The 19953-nt window shown below is 42.3% G+C and overlaps 1 protein-coding gene and 1 pseudogene across 1 annotated transcript in view; both read right to left on the bottom strand.

The window, feature by feature from the left end:
* Positions 1 to 2198: 2198 nt before the first annotated feature.
* The window catches only part of LOC132214164 (cytochrome P450 2C19-like), a 37961-nt gene continuing 20206 nt past the window's right edge, over positions 2199 to 19953 (bottom strand). Inside the window, exons 6-9 of the mRNA XM_059660852.1 lie at positions 13177 to 13318; positions 7982 to 8169; positions 3916 to 4057; positions 2199 to 2730 (exon numbers count right to left, since the gene is read on the bottom strand). Coding sequence (XP_059516835.1) covers positions 2549 to 2730; positions 3916 to 4057; positions 7982 to 8169; positions 13177 to 13318 — 654 coding nt within the window. The 3' untranslated portion in view covers positions 2199 to 2548. The remainder of the gene's footprint in view (positions 2731 to 3915; positions 4058 to 7981; positions 8170 to 13176; positions 13319 to 19953) is intronic.
* Positions 16822 to 17787, bottom strand: LOC132214167 (sterol carrier protein 2-like; annotated as a pseudogene).

The raw sequence follows: 19953 nt of genomic DNA, 5'->3' as shown, positions 1-19953 counted from the left end.
AGTGGGTCCCTTTCCTGAAGTCCAGTGATATGGTGGAGAAGTTAATCCTGGCCATGCTGGAGTAGCTCGACAAATCTCACTTTCTCCCGGAGAGCAATGTTTCAATCTGGAGAAATTACAAGAAAGCAGTTCATGGAAGTCACCGGAGAGTCCCCCAGATCGGGCGGATCCTGGAGGGGTATAATGTGCAAGCAGGGTTGTCTGAGGGCAAAGCTGTTCAGCCAAGAACAAGCGCGTAGTAGTTTCGCTTGTGTTCACTTTGCATCTTGACGGTGATAACAGTTTTCAGAAGTTTTATTAAATAGACATCAGTTATGTTGCTCTTGTTCTGTTGTACAGTCTAGATCAGCCGTGGGCAAACTACAGCCCGCGGGCCGGATCCGGCCCGTTTGAAATGAATAAAACTAAAAAAAAAAAAAGACCGTACCCTTTTATGTAATGATGTTTACTTTGAATTTATATTAGTTCACACAAACACTCCATCCATGCTTTTGTTCCGGCCCTCCGGTCCAGTTTAAGAACCCATTGTGGCCCTCGAGTCAAAAAGTTTGCCCACCCCTGGTCTAGATACTCTAAGTAGCAGATCTCAATCCCACAGGTTCGTCCACTCTCCTCAAGGCACACATTATCTGTGAGCAGTTCAGGTACTAGAATCCCTTGGTTTATCAAAACACTCTTCCTTGATCTTCATGTTATCTGTACCCCCGTGGGAAGAGCAAGCAAAAGATGCTTCTGGGCCTCAATATATATCTGTTGATTAAAATAATAGCTTTGCCCTAGCCAGTTTGGCTCAGTGGATAGAGCCTCAGCCTGCGGATTGAAAGGTCCCAGGTTCGACTCCAGCCAAGGGCACATGCCTGGGTTGTGGGCTCGATCCCCAGTAGTGGGCGTGCAGGAGGCAGCCGACCAGTGATTCTCTCTCATCATTGATGTTTCTATCTCTCTATCCTCCCTTCCTCTCTGAAATCAATAAAAATATATTTTTAAAAAATAATAATAGCTTTGAACTGGGTGGTGAATGGTGAGAGTTTGTGGAGGGCCAGAGGCTGGATGCTCTGAGAGCTGGTGCCCTGGCCGTGTGGGTCCAGGTAGCGGTGAGGCCCCGTTCAGCAGTGCAGGTGCACTGGAGGGTGAGCATGCAGATGGGATTCCTCACATGAGCTGCACCTCCACAGGGCTTTCCCTTCTCCCCTCAGAGCTGCCCCTGTTCCCTGGAGGGTTCCGGGGTAAGGAGCTCCCAGGATGATCCCAAGCCCCCCCAGATTCACGTGTTCTTCTCGAAGGACCTGTTGCTGTGACTCTCTCTTGTCAGTTCTGACAGACTGTGCTTAAGGAAATGGCCCATTTCACGTAGGTTAGTAAATTTGTGGGCATAGAGTTGTCCATAATATTCCTTTATGATCCTTTTAATGTCCATGGCATCAAAGCAATGGCCCTTCTTTTCGCTTGGACAACAGTAATTTGTGTCTTCTCTCTTTTCAGGGGGTACTGGCTGTATGGGTTTATCAATTCTACTGAACTTTCAAAAACAGCTTTTTTTCATTATTTTTTTCTATTGATTTCCTGTTTACACGTGTGTCTCTTTAATCTCTGCTCTGATTTTTTTTTTTATTAGTTAAGGTATTACAAATGTGTCCTCATCCCCCCCCCACTCTGCTCTGATTTTTATGTTCAGGTTTCTGTGGCTTCCTTTGTACTTACTTCCTCGCTATTGCTGATCCCGATCCCAGTGATGAAACTGCTCCTGAACACAATTTTTCTCTCTATTAAATTCAAACCTCAAAAAAAAAATATTCAAACCTCAAGGAACTCTAAGTGACACACAGCCAAGAGAGCTTTTCTCTGTGTGTCCCCTTTGTCCTTCTCTGTGCTTAGCCTTAGGAGGACCAGCATGCCTCTTTGTATTACTTTTTTTTTTTTTTTAATCCTCACCCGAGGATGTTTTTCCATTAGAGACTGGAAGAGAGAGGGAAAGACAGAGAGAAATACATCAATTGGTTGCCTCCTCCACGTGCCCCGACCAGGGGCTGGGTCGGGGAGGAGCCTGCAACTGAGGTACATGCCCTTGACTGGAATCGAACCCGGGACCCTTCAGTCCGCAGGACGACGCTCTATCCACTGAGCCAAACCGGCTAGGCTACTTTCTTTCATTTTTTTACCTGCCTTATGCACGAAGGAAGGAAAGTCTGAGAACGGGCTCAGCAAATGATGCTTTTTATTGAGAACACGCAGAGGAGAATGGCTCTGCCCTGGCGCACAGTAATCAGCTTGCTCTGTTCATATTAGCTGCACAGTACCACTCAGCATTCTATTAGCATACGTGTGGCCAATGCAAATGTTTCAGAGTATGGAGAAGAGCAGATCCATTGCCCAGTGAGACTCAGGAAATGCTCCTTTCATGGAGGCTGGATAATCCTGGATCTTGAGAGAAGGGGGTGATGAGGAGAGGAGAGGTCAGAGAAGGGACCCCCAGGACGGGGATGAAGAGGGAAAGAGATGAACGATGCCCCAGATGAGCGGGAGTTGCTGACAGAAGGTCTGTCCTTCCTCACACAGGAATGAAGCAGAGCTGGTAAGGAGGCGGCACAGAAGCAAAGCCATTCATAACTGGGGAGACATCAAGGTCCTTTACATCGACCACAGCTTTCAAGGTAAACTTCTGTAAGATGGTGGTCAGGAATAAAAACAGCTCCATGCGGGCCAGGCCCTCTCCTGCACACATCCGTTTTCCTGAAAATAACACACACAGAGAGTAGATAATGCTTGAACACTGACTTTCTGGATGCCAGGAAGAGAATGTGCAGTGATTATTTGATTAATGGTTGGTTGGATGGTTGGATGGGTGGATGGCAGGCAGAATGGTTCAATAAGCAGATGGACAAAGGGTGGACATATATCCTGCCCACCCAACATCTTATCCAGTGGTCGGCAAACTGCGGCTCTTTGGCCCCTTGAGTGTGGCTCTTCCACAAAATACCACGTGCGGGCACGCATGTACAGTGTGATTGAAACTTCATGGCCCATGCGCAGAAGTCGGTATTTTGTGGAAGAGCCACACTCAAAGGGCCAAAGGGCCGCATGTGGCTCGCGAGCCGCAGTTTGCCAACCACTGTCTTATCCTAACAGGTATTCTTCTTTCAACAAATATTTACTGAGAATCAGCATTATACCAAGTATTTCATTAAGTGTTCTCACTTTATAACTTCTCTTTCAGGTTGCTACCAGCCTTTTCCTAGAAACACAAATACATTGGTTGTACTTTCTGTTTGTAGCCTGATGTCTCATGATCATTCTTCATATTCTCATAGCCTTTGTTCCTGCTCTACGTATACCTACTCTTCATCAATTTCCAACACACCCTAAAGTTTCCAGTTTTGTACCACACTGTTCTTTTGGGCTGGGATGCATGCACGTCTCTTGTATTTTCAGTACCAAGCTCAGATTTCATTTCTGAACTTGGAAGAACTGAGTCAACTCTCCAAAACCCCAGTGATCTGGCCTAATAACAAGGGTGAGCCATGAGGAGAGAAAGTGTGTGGGCCTGGGGAGAGGTGCTTCTGGCCATGGACAAAGAGCAATTCTACCAGTCCCAGGTGAGGGCTACGTAAGTTCCAACTGATTCCCAAAAAATATCCTGCCCCATGAAGTACCAACGAAAATAAATTTGTAGCCTAGTCGGTGTGCCTCAGTTGGTTGAGCATCATCCCATGCACCAAGAGGTCGCCGGTTTGATTCCTGGTCAGAGCACATGCCTGGGTTGCAGGTCCAACCCTCATTAGGGGGCGTGCAGGAGGCAGCCCACTGATATTTCTCTCCCATTGATGTTTCCATCTCTCCTTCCTTCCTCTCTCTCTTAAAAAAAATCAATTAAAAAAACATATTTTGAAAGAAAGAGAAAAAATAAATTTGTATTACCTGCTGAGAAAGCCATGAAGTAGTCACTCTTCTTGAAGTTGCCTCCCTCATCCAGGAAGTGGCCAGGATCAAACTTCTCTGGGTCGGGGAATTCTTTGTCATCTCGCAGCACAGAAGTCAGATTTGTTATAATGGTCGTGCCCTGGAAAAAACAGAAGGTAAAGTGAGTTATGAAGGAGTGGTGGAGCCCTAGCTGGTTTGGCTCAGTTAATAGAGCTTGGGCCTGTGGACTGAAAGGTCCTGGGTTCGATTCAGTCAAGGGCACATGCCTGGGTTGCAGGCTCGATCCCCAGTGGGGGGCGTGCAGAAGGCAACCAATCAATGATTCTCTCTCATCATTGATGTTTCTATCTCTCTCTCCCTTTCCCTTCCTCTCTGAAATCAATAAAAAAATATATATATAAAGACTGTTGGCTGTTAAAATTTGAAGAAAAAAAAAAGAAGTTGTGGAGCTGGAAGAAAGATTGCAAGTTCTTTAGTCCAATTTTATGATCTATAGATGAGGAATCCTACTTCCTAAGAAGGGCAGTGGCATTGTGAGCCAGAGAGAACAAGTAATAAACAACGAGCAGTTTAAGACCAGTGACAGGGATGTTGCTAAAGTGATTTCCTATAGCATCTGAAGTGCTGAGTACATGGGTCCTAGGGTGGCAGGCCTTCTGAATTCATTCTGCTCATCACCACGTTTGGACACTGCTGTATGTCCCCACCACCTACTTTATTTTATGACTTCAACCTTCACTCATCTCATAGGTGAATTGTGGTTTAAAATGGAAGGTTTAAAAAACGGAAGTTGGAACTTGAAATGTCTGGAGTTATCTGTTCATATGGCTTTTATAAACAGACATCTGATCTAATAAAAAATAATCTTTTCTGTGGTCATGACAATAAATACAACTGTTAGTCTTATCATTGCCATGTAGATTGTTTGTGTTGATTTAAAAACATAGAAGCAAAGAACAAACTGATGGTTGCCAGAGGGAAGAAGGGGAGGGATGGATAAAAAAGGCGAAGAGCAGCCGAAACTGTTTTGGCTCAATGGATAGAGCGTCGGCCTGTGGACTAAAGGGTCCCGGGTTCGATTCCGGTCAAGGGCATGTCCCTGGGTTGTGGGCACTTCCCCAGTGGGGGGTGTGCAGGAGGCAGCTGATCGATGTTTCTCTCTCATCGATGTTTCTGACTCTCTATCTCTCTCTCTTCCTCTCTGTAAAAAAATCAATAAAATATATTTTTAAAAAAAAAGGCGAAGAGCAATATAATAATCAATAGTAGTGTGATAGCTTTGCATGGTGACAGATGGTTACTCGACTTAGTGTGGTGAGCACGTAAGATAAGTAAATGTTGAATAGTCACGGGGATGTAAAGTACAGCATAAGGAATATAGTTAATAATATAATAACTATATATGGTGTCAGGTGGGTACTGAAATTATGGGGGGGGGAACACTTTGTAAAGACTATGATTGTATAACCACTATGCTATACACCTGAAACTAATACAAAATAATATTGAATGTAAACTATAATCCTATATAATAAAACCCTAATATGTAAATTGACTGAACGGCAGAACAACTGGTCACTATGACACCCACTGACCACCAGGGGGTAGATGCTCAATGCAAGAGCTGCCCCCTGGTGGTCAGTGCACTCCCACAGGGGGAGCACCACTCAGCCAGAAGCCAGGCTCATGGTGGCGAGCACAGCGGTGGTGGCAGGAGCCTCTCCTGCCTCTGCTGCAGGCGGGCAGTAAGGAGGAAGAGATCCAGGACTGTGAGAGGGCACAGGCCGGGCTGAGGGACACCCCCCATCACCACCACCAGTGCATGAATTTTGTGCACCAGGTTTCTACTTGAAAAAAAAATTTCAAAAATAAATGTTGAGCTCTAGCTGGTTTGGCTCAGTGGATAGAGCATCAGCCCTTGAACTCAAGGGTCCTGGGTTCGATTTCCATCAAGAGCACGTTGCAGGCTCAATCCCTGGCCCTGGTCAGGGCATGTGTGGGAGGCAACAAATCAGTGTGTCTCTTTCACATTGATATTTCTCTCTCCCCCTCCCTTCCACTCTCTCTAAAAATCAATGGAAAAATATCCTTGGGTGAGGGTTAACAACAACAACAAAAAATACTGAATCACTATGTTATACACCTGAAACTAATATAACATTGTATGCCAATTATAACTTAAAAAATTTTAAAATAAAAAATACAAGGGAGATTTAATTACAGATTAATCCTAGCCTACAAATACAGAATGTTAAAATTAGAAAAACAAATCATCATTTTACAACAATTCATTTTAGGATTATTAATCCAGTCAAGTTTTATCAAGTTTTAACATTAAAACTGTTGGGTGAATAATTGGTTGCCTCCCATACTTGCTCAACTGGGGATCAAATCTGCAACCTCGGTATATGCCCTGATTGGGAATTGAATCTACAACCTTTTGATGTATGGGACATGCTCCACCCACTGAGAAACCAGTCCAGGACCCCTTGTATATTTTTAAACAAATAATATATGAAATTTTTTCTTTAAGATATGAAAAAAGTACAAAAGGCAATATATTTCTGTTGTGTTGCTCAAACAGATATTCACAAGAAATAAAGGAAGTGTGACCATTATTTCACGCCATCAGTACAAATTTACCTGAATGGATCAATGATCTAAATGTAAGTGCTAAAACTATAAAGTTTTAGAAATTGATAAGGGTAAACCTTTGAGACCTTGTTCTGGCAATATTCTTTAGACAGGACCAAAATAAAGCACAAGTCAACCTCACATCATTGAGAAGTGTTCTGTGACACGGACAAATAATAAGCCATGCATGTCAAAGACATGACTAAGTGGCCACCAGAAGAATAGGGAAGACAATCAAAATAAACCTACATTAGGGCACCTACTTTTTTGAGACCAGCATTACCTTCATATCAGAAATACGACAAGAAAATTTTGAAGAAGAAAAATTGTAGACCAAAAATGTTTTATCAGTATAAATACAGAATTTCTGAACAAAATGTAGCAAATCAAATCCAGCTATGTAGGCACACTGAGTGGGAAAGTGAAGCCAGTATACAACCATACCAATAGATGCAGAAAATTGATATGAAAATATCACATACACGTTCAGAACAAAAAATCATGAAAAATAAGAAGGTAAAATTCCCAATCTATAAAGAATGTCTACCAAAACATTCTCACTAGTGAGATGTTAAACCTCCACTTTCCTGAAAATTAGAAATAAAGGATGAAAGAAGGATATTTAACCCAGATAGCAGGGTGATGATATATGTAGAAATTGCAGATTAACCTGGAGACAAATTACCAGCAATGATTTTAAATTTAGCAAGGTTGCTATATATAAGGTCATCAAAACAATAAAATCAATTATATTTCCATGCACTGAAAAAATGTATTAAGAAAATTAAAGGCCGGCTGCTGTGGCTCAGTGGTTGAGTGTTGACCTATGAACCAGGAGGTCATGGTTCAATTCCTGGTCAGGCCAGATGCCCTGGTTGCGGACTTGATCCCCAGTGTGGGATGTGCTGGAGGCAGCCAATCAATGATTCTCTCTCATCATTGATGTTTCTATCTCTCCCTCTTCCTTCTTCTCTGAAATCAATAAAAGTATATTTTTTTAAAAAAAGAAAATTAAAGACAACCCCCTCTCAATTGGGAGTGTATACCATACCTATTAATTGAAAGATTCAATGTGTCATGATGTTAATTAAGACTTTTCAAATTGATCTAATGACACCCTGGTAAAAGTCCCAGCAGATTGTTTTGGCAAATTGACAAACTGATATTAACATTAGTTTGGAAATGTAAGTAGCTAACATTAGCCAAACAATATTAAAGAAGTAGGACAAATTTGCAAGACCTACACTGTCAGATGTCAGAACCTGTTACACAGGTTGATAGTCGCAACTGGAAAGACTAGAGTCCCTCAGGCTGCCACAAGTGTGGTTTCTGCCCCTCTCTCATCTTGTGTTGACAGAAGATGAACACCATACTGTGAAAATGGGACCTCCAAGACCACTGAGGTCAGTGTGGGTGAAGCACATCTTACCTTGGGGATGAGGTAGTTTCTGAAGTTAACATCACAGGTCACCGCATGTGGCAGGTTGGTGGGGAGGAGGTTAAGGTGTCTCTGGACCTCGTGCACCATGGCATCCGTGTAGGGCATGTGACTCCTGTCCTGCATGCAGGGGCTCTGCTCTCTGCCAACGACGCGGTAAATCTCTTCCTGGACTTTAGCTGGTAAGACATAAGTAAGACAGATGGAAAACAGGAAAATGCATACCATATTTACATACCGATTCAGGGATACATGCAGCACTAGGGTGTCTTGATGTCATTATAAACATCAGTTATATGCCCAGAAATACACCCAGACATAGAGAAATATTTGCCATGTAGATACATACAGCTCTCCTACTAGATAGACTTACTATACATCAACCCATACCTGTTTAAGCATACCTCATGATATAAACAGAAATGATTAAATGGTCAAGGAATTACAGTCCTTGTACAAAGAAAAATAGGAAATAAAATATGACTTTATATCAAAATAATATGTGGGTTGGAAAGTTAAATGATAATGTATGTTTTGTGTATTTGTATGTTTTCTGTATTTCTATCTCTTTCCCTCTCTCTTCCTCTCTGAAATCAATAAAAGTCTATTTTAAATAAATAAATAAATAAATGAAGACTTCTATTTCTTACTTGCCTATTTTTAGACAATATCTGATTTCCTGGTAAGGAAGGTGAGAATTTACTTCTCCATCCCCACCTCATACAAAATACACACAGACACGCACACAATTCCCTTTATTCTTTTTTCCCCAAATATAGTTAGATGACATTTCAACATCTTTCTGACTATATATCCTCTCTAGTAAGACGACTATGATTATGTTTCATTTTTGGTACTTTCTTGGACTTAATCATGATTCTTTCATTCAATTCATAATTTTCTATATCTTCATTTAAAATCTCTCTCTCTCTCTTGCTACAAAAAGCTTTATTGTTTCATTTGGTCCAATGCATGAGAGAGGGCTTCATGGTGGTTAAAAGAATGGCTAGTGGTAGATCCTCCCTGACAATGCCCCCTCTCAGCAGGAAGTAGCTATGGAAGACAGACCTTCGCCCCCTGACCTTGCCCAGACACTCAATTTTTTTACTATTACCAAAAGCCTGGAATGATAGATCCTCCCTTCCCCCAATTGGTGGGCAGAGTAAGATGTAACCTGCAGCCCGGAAATACCTGAGTGACTAACCATGTACCTTATATAGACTATACATTGGACCACCAATCCACACCTGCTAAATACCCTAAGCCCTTGTTCCTATATGGACCAGTAAGCCACCAATCAGTGTGCACCAAGTACACTAAGCCCCCACCCCTTCCCATTCCGCCCCTCAAAAGGCGTGCCCACATCTGCACGTGCTGCTGTCCTCCCCTTGTGAAACAGCCTGGCAGGTCCTTCTCCTCTAATAAAGCCTGTAGTCCTGGTTTTCGGCCTCTGTCTGATTTTTCAGCTAGCAGTTTGGGGGAGAGGCTTAGGTAAAAGCCATACATCAGGAAATGCATAGGGGGCCCCTCAAAGGCCTCTGGGCTCCAAAGGCTCCTGGTTGCACTGGAGGGTGAGCCTCACCCAGCATAGCCTCAGGGTTCGCCAGCTTGTGGAGGGGAGCCAGGTGTCGCCCATCTTCTTGATGAGCTTCACCTCCTCGCCCAGGAAGTGGTTCTCCCGGAAGTCACAGAGCTGAGGGGCTGCTCGGGTAGAACCAGGGCCTGCAGCTCCCACAGGGCCTGGCCAGGTTCCTCTCCAAGGCCAGGGCGCCTTCCATGGCCCTGAGTTTCACCCACTCATCTTGGGGAGCCTTCAGCATGCCCTGGAGAGAATGCGGCCACCGCGCTGGTTTTGCAACTTTAAGGGCCACTCAGCGCCCTCGCGCTTCTTCTCCGCCAACTCGCGGAGGAAATGGCCCGCGCCCTGGAGAGCCACATCCTCGTGTTGGAACAAGAAGCCCAGAGAGAGGTAGGTGGGAGCCTGCAGATGCAGGCCAGGCGGTTGACGGCAGCCTCCCCTTCGGTGGAATAATTCTGACGGGTTTGGGAGCTCATGGTTGTTTGGTAAGAAGGAGTTAAGGTAGGAAAACCCCCGGTGTGTGGCTGGTCCCGCAGGTGGCTCTGAAGGTGGTGACTGGATAAGATGCTGGAAGGTGGTCAGAGGCTGGAAGGAGGGGCGTCCCAGGGTCTGTTCTGTCCAAGCACAGTTGAAGCAAGAGTCAGGCCCGGGACCGCCAAGGGCACTGCCGATTTAGAATTATGTCTAAATACTGAGGTAGATGCTTCTAACTCCTAATAACAATTTCCTCGTTATTAGGAAACCTCAGATAATCAATCATTTCTCTTTTTTGCTTGGTGTCTCCCCTCACACCTGCTTTATCCACCTAATCATATTGAAGTGGATATTTCCTAGGCCTGGCATCTAGCAAGCTCCCTGACAATTTCCTTCTCCTTTGAGCCCTCCTGATTTCTTGAGACCATGACTTCCTCTGACGTGGAAACGGACATTTGGATGAAAAAAGGGAAAGGGGGGTGGGGTGTAAAGTTTTTGTGAAACGTACAGGTCTGAGAATATACTCTTATTAATACACAATTTGATAGTTGCTCTTGAGAATTCTGATGGTGTTTGAATCCCAATCCTTACACATGACATGATGCAACTCTCTGAAAGTTTTTGTGATTTTTTTTTTTAATTCTGGTGTTCTGACCCTGTGTCTTGGGTTGGATGGTTTTAAGTTAATTCACTCTGATACACGTGTCAGGGAATTTTCTATCTGCATGGCAACTATTGAGGTCTTTGCTCCAGACCTGTTCACTCCCTGGAGTTTTTAAAAAATCTGGCTGCTGAATTTCAGGAAGTAGGATGGAGAAAGAAACTAAGAGTCTCTGAATTCTAGAAATAGATTCTTACCTAACGTTTCTTTACAGCCCTATACCTCATTCTTTCCCTGTCATTTCTCTAGAAAGTAAACCTCCCTCATTGTATTGGGGAAAAACAGTTACCTGATAAAAGGAGTTGTCAAAGGGACTTGGGCAGAGAGAGCTACCTTTTTAGCCTGTTTCTGCTTCTATCTTCTTTGACACTGGTACTTCTAAATACCAAAACTTATACACCCAGCCAGCGTGGCTCAGTGGTTGAGCGTTGACCTATGAACCAGGAGGTCATGGTTTGATTCCCAGTCATGGCATATGCCTGGGTTGTGGGCTCAACCCCCAGTGTGGGGCGTGCAGGAGACAGTCAATCAATGATTCTCTCTCATCACTGATGTTTCTATCTCTCTCTCCCTCTCCCCTCCTCTCTGAAAACAATTTAAAAAAATAAATACCAAAACTTATAGGGATGTAGAGACACAAATAAATTTTTTAAACTTGATTTTTATTGTTGACACTATTGCAGATGTGCCCAATCTCAGCCCGCCCCCCCTCCCCATCCTCCCCTTACCTTTGCCTGCCTCCACCCAGCTCTAGCCCCTCACTTCCCTCTGGACACTGTTGTCTGTGTCCATGGGATATGCGCATATGTTCTTTGGCTAATCCCTTCACCTTTTTCACCCAGACTAACCCAACCCCTCCCCTATGTCAGCTGTCAGTCTGTTCCATATATCCATGCCTCTGTTTCTATTTTGTTCGTCAGTTTATTCTGTTCATTAGATTCCACATATACTAGTAAGTGAGATCATTTGGTATTTGTCTTTCACTGACTGGCTTATTGCACCAAAGGACCTGAATAGACACTTCTCCAAAGAGGACATACAGATGACCAACAGACATGAAATAACGCTCAACATCACTAATTATCAGAGAGATGCAAATTAAAACCAGGTGTCAGCTCACACCTGTCAGAATGGCTATCATCAACAAATTAACAAACAACAAGTGTTGGCAAGGATGTGGAGAAAAGGGAACCCTCGTGCACTGCTAGTGGGAATGCAGACTGGTGCAGCCACTGTGGAAAACAGTATGGAGGTTCCTCAAAAAATTAACTATGGAACTGCCTTTTGACCTAGCAACCCCACTTCTGGGAATATATCCTAAGAATCACAAAAAATTTTCCTCCTCATGGAACTTCCTCTTCTGACACTTGAGGTTACAATTTCATCCTCTCTACTGAGTTCATTATCTCCCCTCTATATGCTCTCTGCATTTCAGAAATTTGTTGAAGATTTGTTGGCTGTTTCCTGACCTCCTCTTATCCAGCTTTAGAAGACTAAATTCTCAGTTGCAATAGGTTGTAACCATTTTAGTGGGATTTTAACACAGGAAAAAATAATGTATGTTTCTAAACTGCTATGCATAACCACAACTCTATAAAGGTATATTTCTCCCCTAGCCAGTTTTGCTCAGTGGATAGAGCATTGGCCTGCGGACTGAAGGGTCCCAGGTTTGATTGCCATCAAGGGCACGTGCCTCGGTTGCAGACTCCTCCCTGGCCCACACCCTGGTCAGGGCTAATGCAGGAGGCAACCAATTGATGTATTTCTCCCACATTGATATTTCTCTCTGTCTTTTCTTCTCGCTTCCACTCTCTCTAACAATCAATGGAAAAATATCCTCGGGTGAGGATTTTTTAAAAAAAGGTATATTTCTAACATAAAGTGCTTTGTAAAAGATCTTGTTTTGGCAACCAACTCCTTTCTGGAAACAGACTTCTGAAATAATAAAATTTCTTTATGTAATATCTTAAGCCTGAATAGGACCACATTGCTTGTGAATCTCAAATTTTAGGACATTTTCTAGACTGGAAATGATCTCAGGCAGCCTCACTAAGTAAGTCTCTAGGATTTTCACTTATGCTTCAGTAAGAAGAGTTTCCATTAGAACCTTGCATTCTCAGAATGAAGCCAGATCCCCGAGGAATATACCCACTGTTTAAAGTGAGTAGCCTTTTCATAATAAAACCACTGTGCAGTCCCAGGCCACTCCATGATGGTGTGTGCCTGCCAGGAAATCCAGACTGCACTGTATTGCTTTGGCTACTGCCCACAGCGTCTTCACTCCTCTCAGACATCAGCCTGTATTTTAGAAAGATGTCCCATTATTATCCCTTCTTTAAACTTGGAAAAATGAAGCAGGTCAGAAGGCATTTTAATAATGACACTTCTCTAAGAGAAACAAGATGGAATGTCCTTGCCATGTCTTTCCAACATCTTTTCTGAGAGTCACCCCTCCCACCATGCTGAGCGTACCTGAGACCTCTGGGTGCTTGAGCAGGAGCAGGAGAGCATATCTCAGTGTGGTACTTGTCGTCTCTGTCCCAGCTCCAAAGAAATCAGACACGGTGATTGTCAAGTTGTCAATCGTGAACTCCCCGTGCGGATTGTGCTTTTCCTAGGAATAGTTTGATGAAATTATTTGACAAATTCATTTGCCAAAATTCCAGTTAATCCAAAATAATTCATATGTTATAAAGTTAAGCCAACATACAAACTGCAAGGTGCAATTTTAGGAAACAAAACAAAACAGCTCAACAACAAATATAAGCAAAGGGGAGAGAAACTAAGATGGCGGCATAGGGAAACACCGAAATTGCTGCCTCCTACAACAACTTCAAAACACAATAAAAGGACAGAACGGACATCATCCAGAACTTACAGGAAGGCTGGCGGAGTGGAAATTCTACAGCTAGAAGGAAAGAGAAAAGCACATTGAGGGTCAGGAGCTGCGGAAGTAAAGTGCAAAGGTACGGAGGCTCGAGAGTGCGCGGAAAGGGGCTGGTACCTGAGGAGGCGGCTGTCTTTTTGAATCGGGAGGGAGTCACAAGCTCCCGACTGCTCTGAACTCCGATTCCGGGAAGTCTCTGGGGACCCAGGACTCATATGGGGAGAAACTGGACTGTCTGGCAGCGGGCAGAACTCGGAACTCGAAGGTGGCTTTCCCTCAGAGGTGCTTGCAGCAATTAAATTATCAGGACACTGAGACCCGTGCGGCCCCTTAGGGCAGGGCTGAGAATCCGCCATAGTTCCTTGCTCCGCCCTTTGATTCCCTGAGACCCTGTCCCACCCAGGCTGCGGCAGAGGCTTTTGCATATGAATGCCCTGGCCCTTTGCAACCTGAAAATTACCTAACAAAGTGCAGCTGGGCCACAGACCCAGAACTTCCAAGAGAAGGCCCAAGGCCCCACAGCAGCTTGCATTGCTTCACAGCTGGGCCTCATCAGGGCACCTCCAAACTCCAAAAAAGGAAGGGGAATCTGCAGTTCTCTTCATAGCTCCTGCTGGGTAACCTCCAAGAGCCAGTGTACCCAGTGGTCAGAGGGGGACCATCTGGATTACAACTCCTCAGATCCATAAGGGACACACCCAGGGGGAAGACTCAGTGAGCACCAAAGCCCCACTGAAGCAAGTCTTGCCTAGAAGGGTGTCTTCAGCACAGAAGTTCTCCCACTGCAGACACAGCCGATTCTCACTGCCAACTGGCCTGGAGGTCAATTCCTCCCAGTGATCCTACAACAATCAAGGCATAACTACAACAAGACTGTGCACAAAGCCCACAAGGGGGTGCACCAAGAGTGTCCACCTCAGGTAACGTGGGAGGCTGAGCCACTGGGCCCTACAGGACACCTAGCACACAAAACCACTCTACCAACCCAGGGAAGCATAAAAAATGTGGAGACAAAGAAACAGGTCACAAATGACAGAAATGGAGGAAAGCAAACGACTGGATATAGAGTTCAAAACCACGTTTATAAGGTTTTTCAAGAATTTTATGGGAACTGCCGATAAATTTAGTGAGACCCTCAAGAAATCTAGTGAGACCCTCGAGGATATGAAAAAGGACCAAGTAGAAATTAAGCATACACTGACTGAAATAAAGAATAATATACAGAGATCCAACAGCAGACAAGAGGATCCCAAGAATCAAGTCAAAGATTTGAAATACAAAGAAACAAAACATACCCAACTGAAAAAGAAAAAAGATTCCAAAAATATGAAGATAGTGTAAGGAGCCTCTGGGACAACTTCAAGCGTACCAACATCAGAATTATAGGGATACCAGAAGAAGAGAGAGGGCAAGATATTGAAAACCTATTTGAAGAAATAATGACAGAAAACTTCCCCTACCTGGTGAAAGAAATAGACTTACAAGTCCAGAAAGCGCAGAGAACCCCAAACAAAAGGAACCCAAAGAGGACCACACCAAGACACATCATAATTAAAATGCCAAGAGCAAAAGACAAAGAGAGAATCTTAGAAGCAGCAAGAGAAAGAAAGTCAGTTACCTACAAGGGAGTACCCATACGACTGTCAGCTGATTTTTCAACAGAAACCATGCAGGCCAGAAGAGAGTGGCAAGAAATATTCAAAGTGATGAATAGCAAGAACCTACAACCAAGATTACTTTATCCAGCAAAGCTATCATTCAGAATAGAAGGTCAGATAAAGAGCTTCACAGATAAGAAAAAGCTAAAGGAGTTCATTACCACCAAACCAGCATTATATGAAATGCTGAAAGGTATTCTTTAAGAAGAGGAAGAAGAAAAAGGAACTCTTACCATTTGCCACAGCATGGATGGAACTGGAGAGTGGATAAATACCACATGATCTCACTCATTTGTGGAATACAATGAACAACATAAACTGATGAACAAGGACTGATCCAGAGACGGAGAGGCATTAATTGGACTGTCGGGCCTTGGAGGGAAGGTAGGGGAGGGTGGGGGTAAGGGGGAAAGATCAACCAAAGGACTTATATGCAAGCATATAGGCCTAACCAATGGACACGGACAACGGGGGGAGGGGGGATGAGGGCATGAGCGGGGCAGAGGGGAGGGTAGGGGGTAACGTGGGGATAAGGACACATATGTAATATCTTAATCAATAAAAAATATATTTAAAAAAAAGATAAGCAAAGGACTTGAATGACATTTATCTGAAGATTAGAAATAGGTAACAGCACATGAAAATATATTCAGTATCACTGGTCATCAAGGAAATGCAAATCAAAGCCACAGGATACTTCATATTCATTAGAACAGCTTTAATAATTATAAAAATTAGAAAATAAGTATTGGCAACTGTCAAAAAATGAGAACCCTCATACACTGCTGGTGGGAATGTAAATGCTGCAGACACCATGGAAAAGCTTGGCTGTTCCTCAAATCTTAGACATAACATTACCATAGGTCCCATCAATTCCTCTCCTAAGAATGTACCCAACACAAATGAAAACAGGTCCATGAAGAAACTTGTATATAAATGTTATAGCATCATTACTCATAAGAGCCAAAGGCAGACACAACACAAATGTCCATCAATAGATAATGGATAAATAGTTTTCTGAGTACAGGTCCTTTGCCTCCTTGGTTAAGTTTATTCCGAAGTATCTTAATTTCTTTGTTGCAATGGTAAATGGGATTGTTTGTTTAGTTTCTCTTTCTGAGAATTCGTTGTTGGTCAATAAAAAAGCCATTGATTTTTGGGTGTTGATTTTGTATCCTGCCACATTGCCAAATTCATTTATTTTATTTTCTTCAGGAAGAGCAATTTTAATTTTCTATTAAATATTCTTCCATTATTTTACCCTGTATCTTACTGAGTTATAAGAAATAACATTAGCATTCGAAAAACTAAGAAGAAAGATAAATGTGGATAATTATTAAACTAAACATATGAAAAGAAAAATTATAACAGGATTGAACTTTATAAGCTTAAATTAATATGAGATAATTTTTAAGCTGTGCATATCAAAGCAAATTTTACTATTAAAATAATTTAACACTGATTTTTCAAGAAGGAAACTAAAGATATATTATTTTAAAAAAATGGGCCTGTGTTCAGCTACAAAATTTCTCCCCAAGTTCTGATATTTCTTACATTTAGATTTGGGAAGAAAATACCATTCTGATGGCACAAAATCAAAAATTTTAATTGTTTTAATTTCAGCACAGAATTTTAAAAGCTATTAATGGAAAACAGATTAAGGTCATTAAGTGTACAACACTGATTTCTGGCCAGCTTCTGGTATTTTGTTTCTCCATTAGTTCTCCCAAGGAAAACTTAAATTGAATCTTCAGCAGAATAATCCTCAAATATACTTCATAAGCAAAATGAGAGCTTTTGTTTACATAGTTTTTGGATTTTGCTGTTCCTAATTTTATTCTGGAACTCAATTTTACCCAAAACCACAATTACCATATGAACGTTTTAACACACAGTTGTATGCAATTCAGCAAAGCAGTAGTACACCATCAGTCTCTGTTCACCCAGAGCTTAGGAAAAACAGGTTTGGTCACACCCACTTAAAAACAAATCTCATGCTAGTTGCCAATGCATGGTTTCAGTCTAAGTTCTGACAGTGAAATATATGGATATATATTTGTAAATCTCATCTTGATTTTCAAAGGTAGGCACAGGAAGTTCTTCACAGCTTAGCTTTGCCTGGCTAGAGCTGAAGATTTTGTAACTTCATAGCCAGACCCATGTTGCCAGTAATTTTCAATTTACCTTGAAAGAAGACCGACTGAGAATTCATTTTACCCATCATCAAAGCCATCAAGTCTGAGTCAGCCATTGTGACTGTGCAGTCAGCCTCTTTATCTAAGTTGGGAAGCACTGGTCCTTTTTATTCTTCACATCTACCACCCAGGTGGCTTCTTTACCCGCAGGGCCATCCTTCACCTTGAAGGCCAAAATACTGCTGATTTTCTTCACAAACTGTTCCCCTTCTTCTTCAAGCAGCTTTGCCTTAAATCCTTCAACTGCAGCGCTGATTAGAGCAGCCTCAATTTGCTCAGTTCTGGCAGCTTTGAAAAGCCCATCTTGTAGATTGTGACAACTACAGCTCCTCCAAGGCTTAAATTATGCTGCAGAGCTGCCAAATTCATTTATTAAATCTAGTAGTTTTTTTTGGTGGAGTTTTTAGGGTTTTCTATGTACAATATCATTTCACCTGCAAATAATGAGAGTTTTACTTCCTCCTTTCCCATTTGGATGCCTTTTATTTCTTCTTGTCTGTGGTTAGGATTTCCAGTACTATGTTGAACAAGAGGGGTGAAAGTGGACATCCCTGTCTTATTTCTGTTCTTAAGGGAAATGCTTTTAGTTTTTGCCCGTTGATTATGATGTTTGCGGTAGGTTTGTTATATATGGCCTTTATCATGTTGAGATATGCTCCCTCTATCCCCACTTTGCTGAGAGTTTTTATCAGAAACTAGAGGCCTGGTGCACGAAATTCGTGCACTCAGAGCGGGTGGGCGGGGGGGAGGACCTTCGGCCCAGCCTGCACCCTCTTGCTCGCCACCATGAGCCCGGTTTCTGGCTGAGTGGTGTTCCCGCTATAGGAATCCACTGACCACCAGAGGGCAGCTCCTGCGTTGAGCGTCTGTCCCCTGGTTATTTGTGCCCATCATAGCAACCAGTCATTCTGCCATTCAGTCAATTTGCATTTAGCCTTTTATTATATAGGATGGGTGTTGGATTTTGTCGAATGCTTTTTCTGCATTTATTGATATGATCATGGAATTTTTGTCTTTCAACTTGTTTATGTGATGTATCACATTTATTGATTAGCAACTATTATACCAGCCTTGCATCCCTGGAATGAATCCCACTTGGTCATGGTGTATGATCTTTTTAATACATTGCTGGAACCGATTTGCTAATATTTTGTTGAGGATTTTAGCATCTATGTTCATCAGGGGTATTGGCCTGTAATTCTCTTTCTTTGTAATGTCTTTACCTGGTTTTGGAATTAGGATAATGCTGGCCTCATAAACAGAGCTTGGAAGTGTTCCTTCCTCTTAGATTTTTTGGAAGAGTTTGAGAAGTATAGGTGATAGTTTTTTGAATGTTTGGTAAAACTCCCCTGTGAAGCCATCTAGACATGGGCTTTTGTTTAGTGGGAGTTTTTTGATTACTGCTTCTATTTCATCAGTTGTTATTGGCCTATTCAGGTTTCCTGATTTTTCCTGATTCAATTTTGGGAGATTGTATTTTTCTAGGCATTTGTCCATTTTGTCCACATTGTCCAGCTTGTTGGCATATAGTTGTTCATAGTATTTTCTTACAATCCTTTGTATTCTGTGGTGTCAGTGGTTATTTCTCTGCTTTCATTTCTGATTTTATTTATTTGGGTCCTCTCTCTTTGTTTCTTGATGAGTCTGGCTAATGGTTCATCAATCTTGTTTATCCTTTCAAAGAACCAGCTCTTGGTTTCATTGATTTTTTGTATTGTTTTTTTAATCTCTATGTCATTTATTTCTGCTGTAATCTTTATTATTTCCTTTCTTCGACTTACTCTGGGCTTTTCTTGTTGTTCTCTTTCTAGTTCTTTAAGTTGTGGAGTTAAATATTTTATTGTTAATTTTTCTTGTCTTTTGAGGTAGGCCTGTAATGCCATGAAATTCCCTCTCAGGACTGCTTCTGCTGTGTCCCAGAAATGTGAGTTCATTTTCATTCTTTTCCAGTAAGATTTTTATTTCTGTTTTGATTCATTGGTAACCCATTCATTATTTAGTAACATGCTATTTAGCCTCCATGTGTTTGAATGTTTTCCGGTGTTTTTACATTAGTTGATTTCTAATTTCATTCCACTGTGATCTGAGAAGATCCTTGATATGATTTCAATCTTCTTGAACTTGTAAAGACTTGTTCTGTGTCCTAACATGTGGTCTATCTTTGTGAATGATCCAAGTGCACTTAAGAAGAATGTATATTCTGCAGCTTTGGAGTGAAATGTTCTATAAACGTCAATTAAATCCATCTGATCCAGTGTGTCCTTTGTAGTCACTGTTTCCTTGTTAAGTTTTTGTCTGGAAAATCTATCCAGTGAAGTCAGTGGGGGTGTTAAAGTCCCCTACTATGACTGTATGGTTGTCGATCTCTCCATTAAAGTCCTCTAGAAGTTTTTTTAAAAAATATATTTAGGGGCTCCTATATAGGGTGCATATATGTTTACCAGGGTTATAGCCTATTGTTGGGTCAATCCCTTTAGTATTATGTAGTGACCTTTGTTGTCTCTTGTGG

Source organism: Myotis daubentonii, chromosome 13, assembly GCF_963259705.1.
Source record: "Myotis daubentonii chromosome 13, mMyoDau2.1, whole genome shotgun sequence".
NCBI lineage: Eukaryota > Metazoa > Chordata > Mammalia > Chiroptera > Vespertilionidae > Myotis > Myotis daubentonii.
The sequence above is the reverse complement of the archived record's forward strand: the minus strand, read 5'-3'. Positions and strand labels throughout refer to the sequence as shown.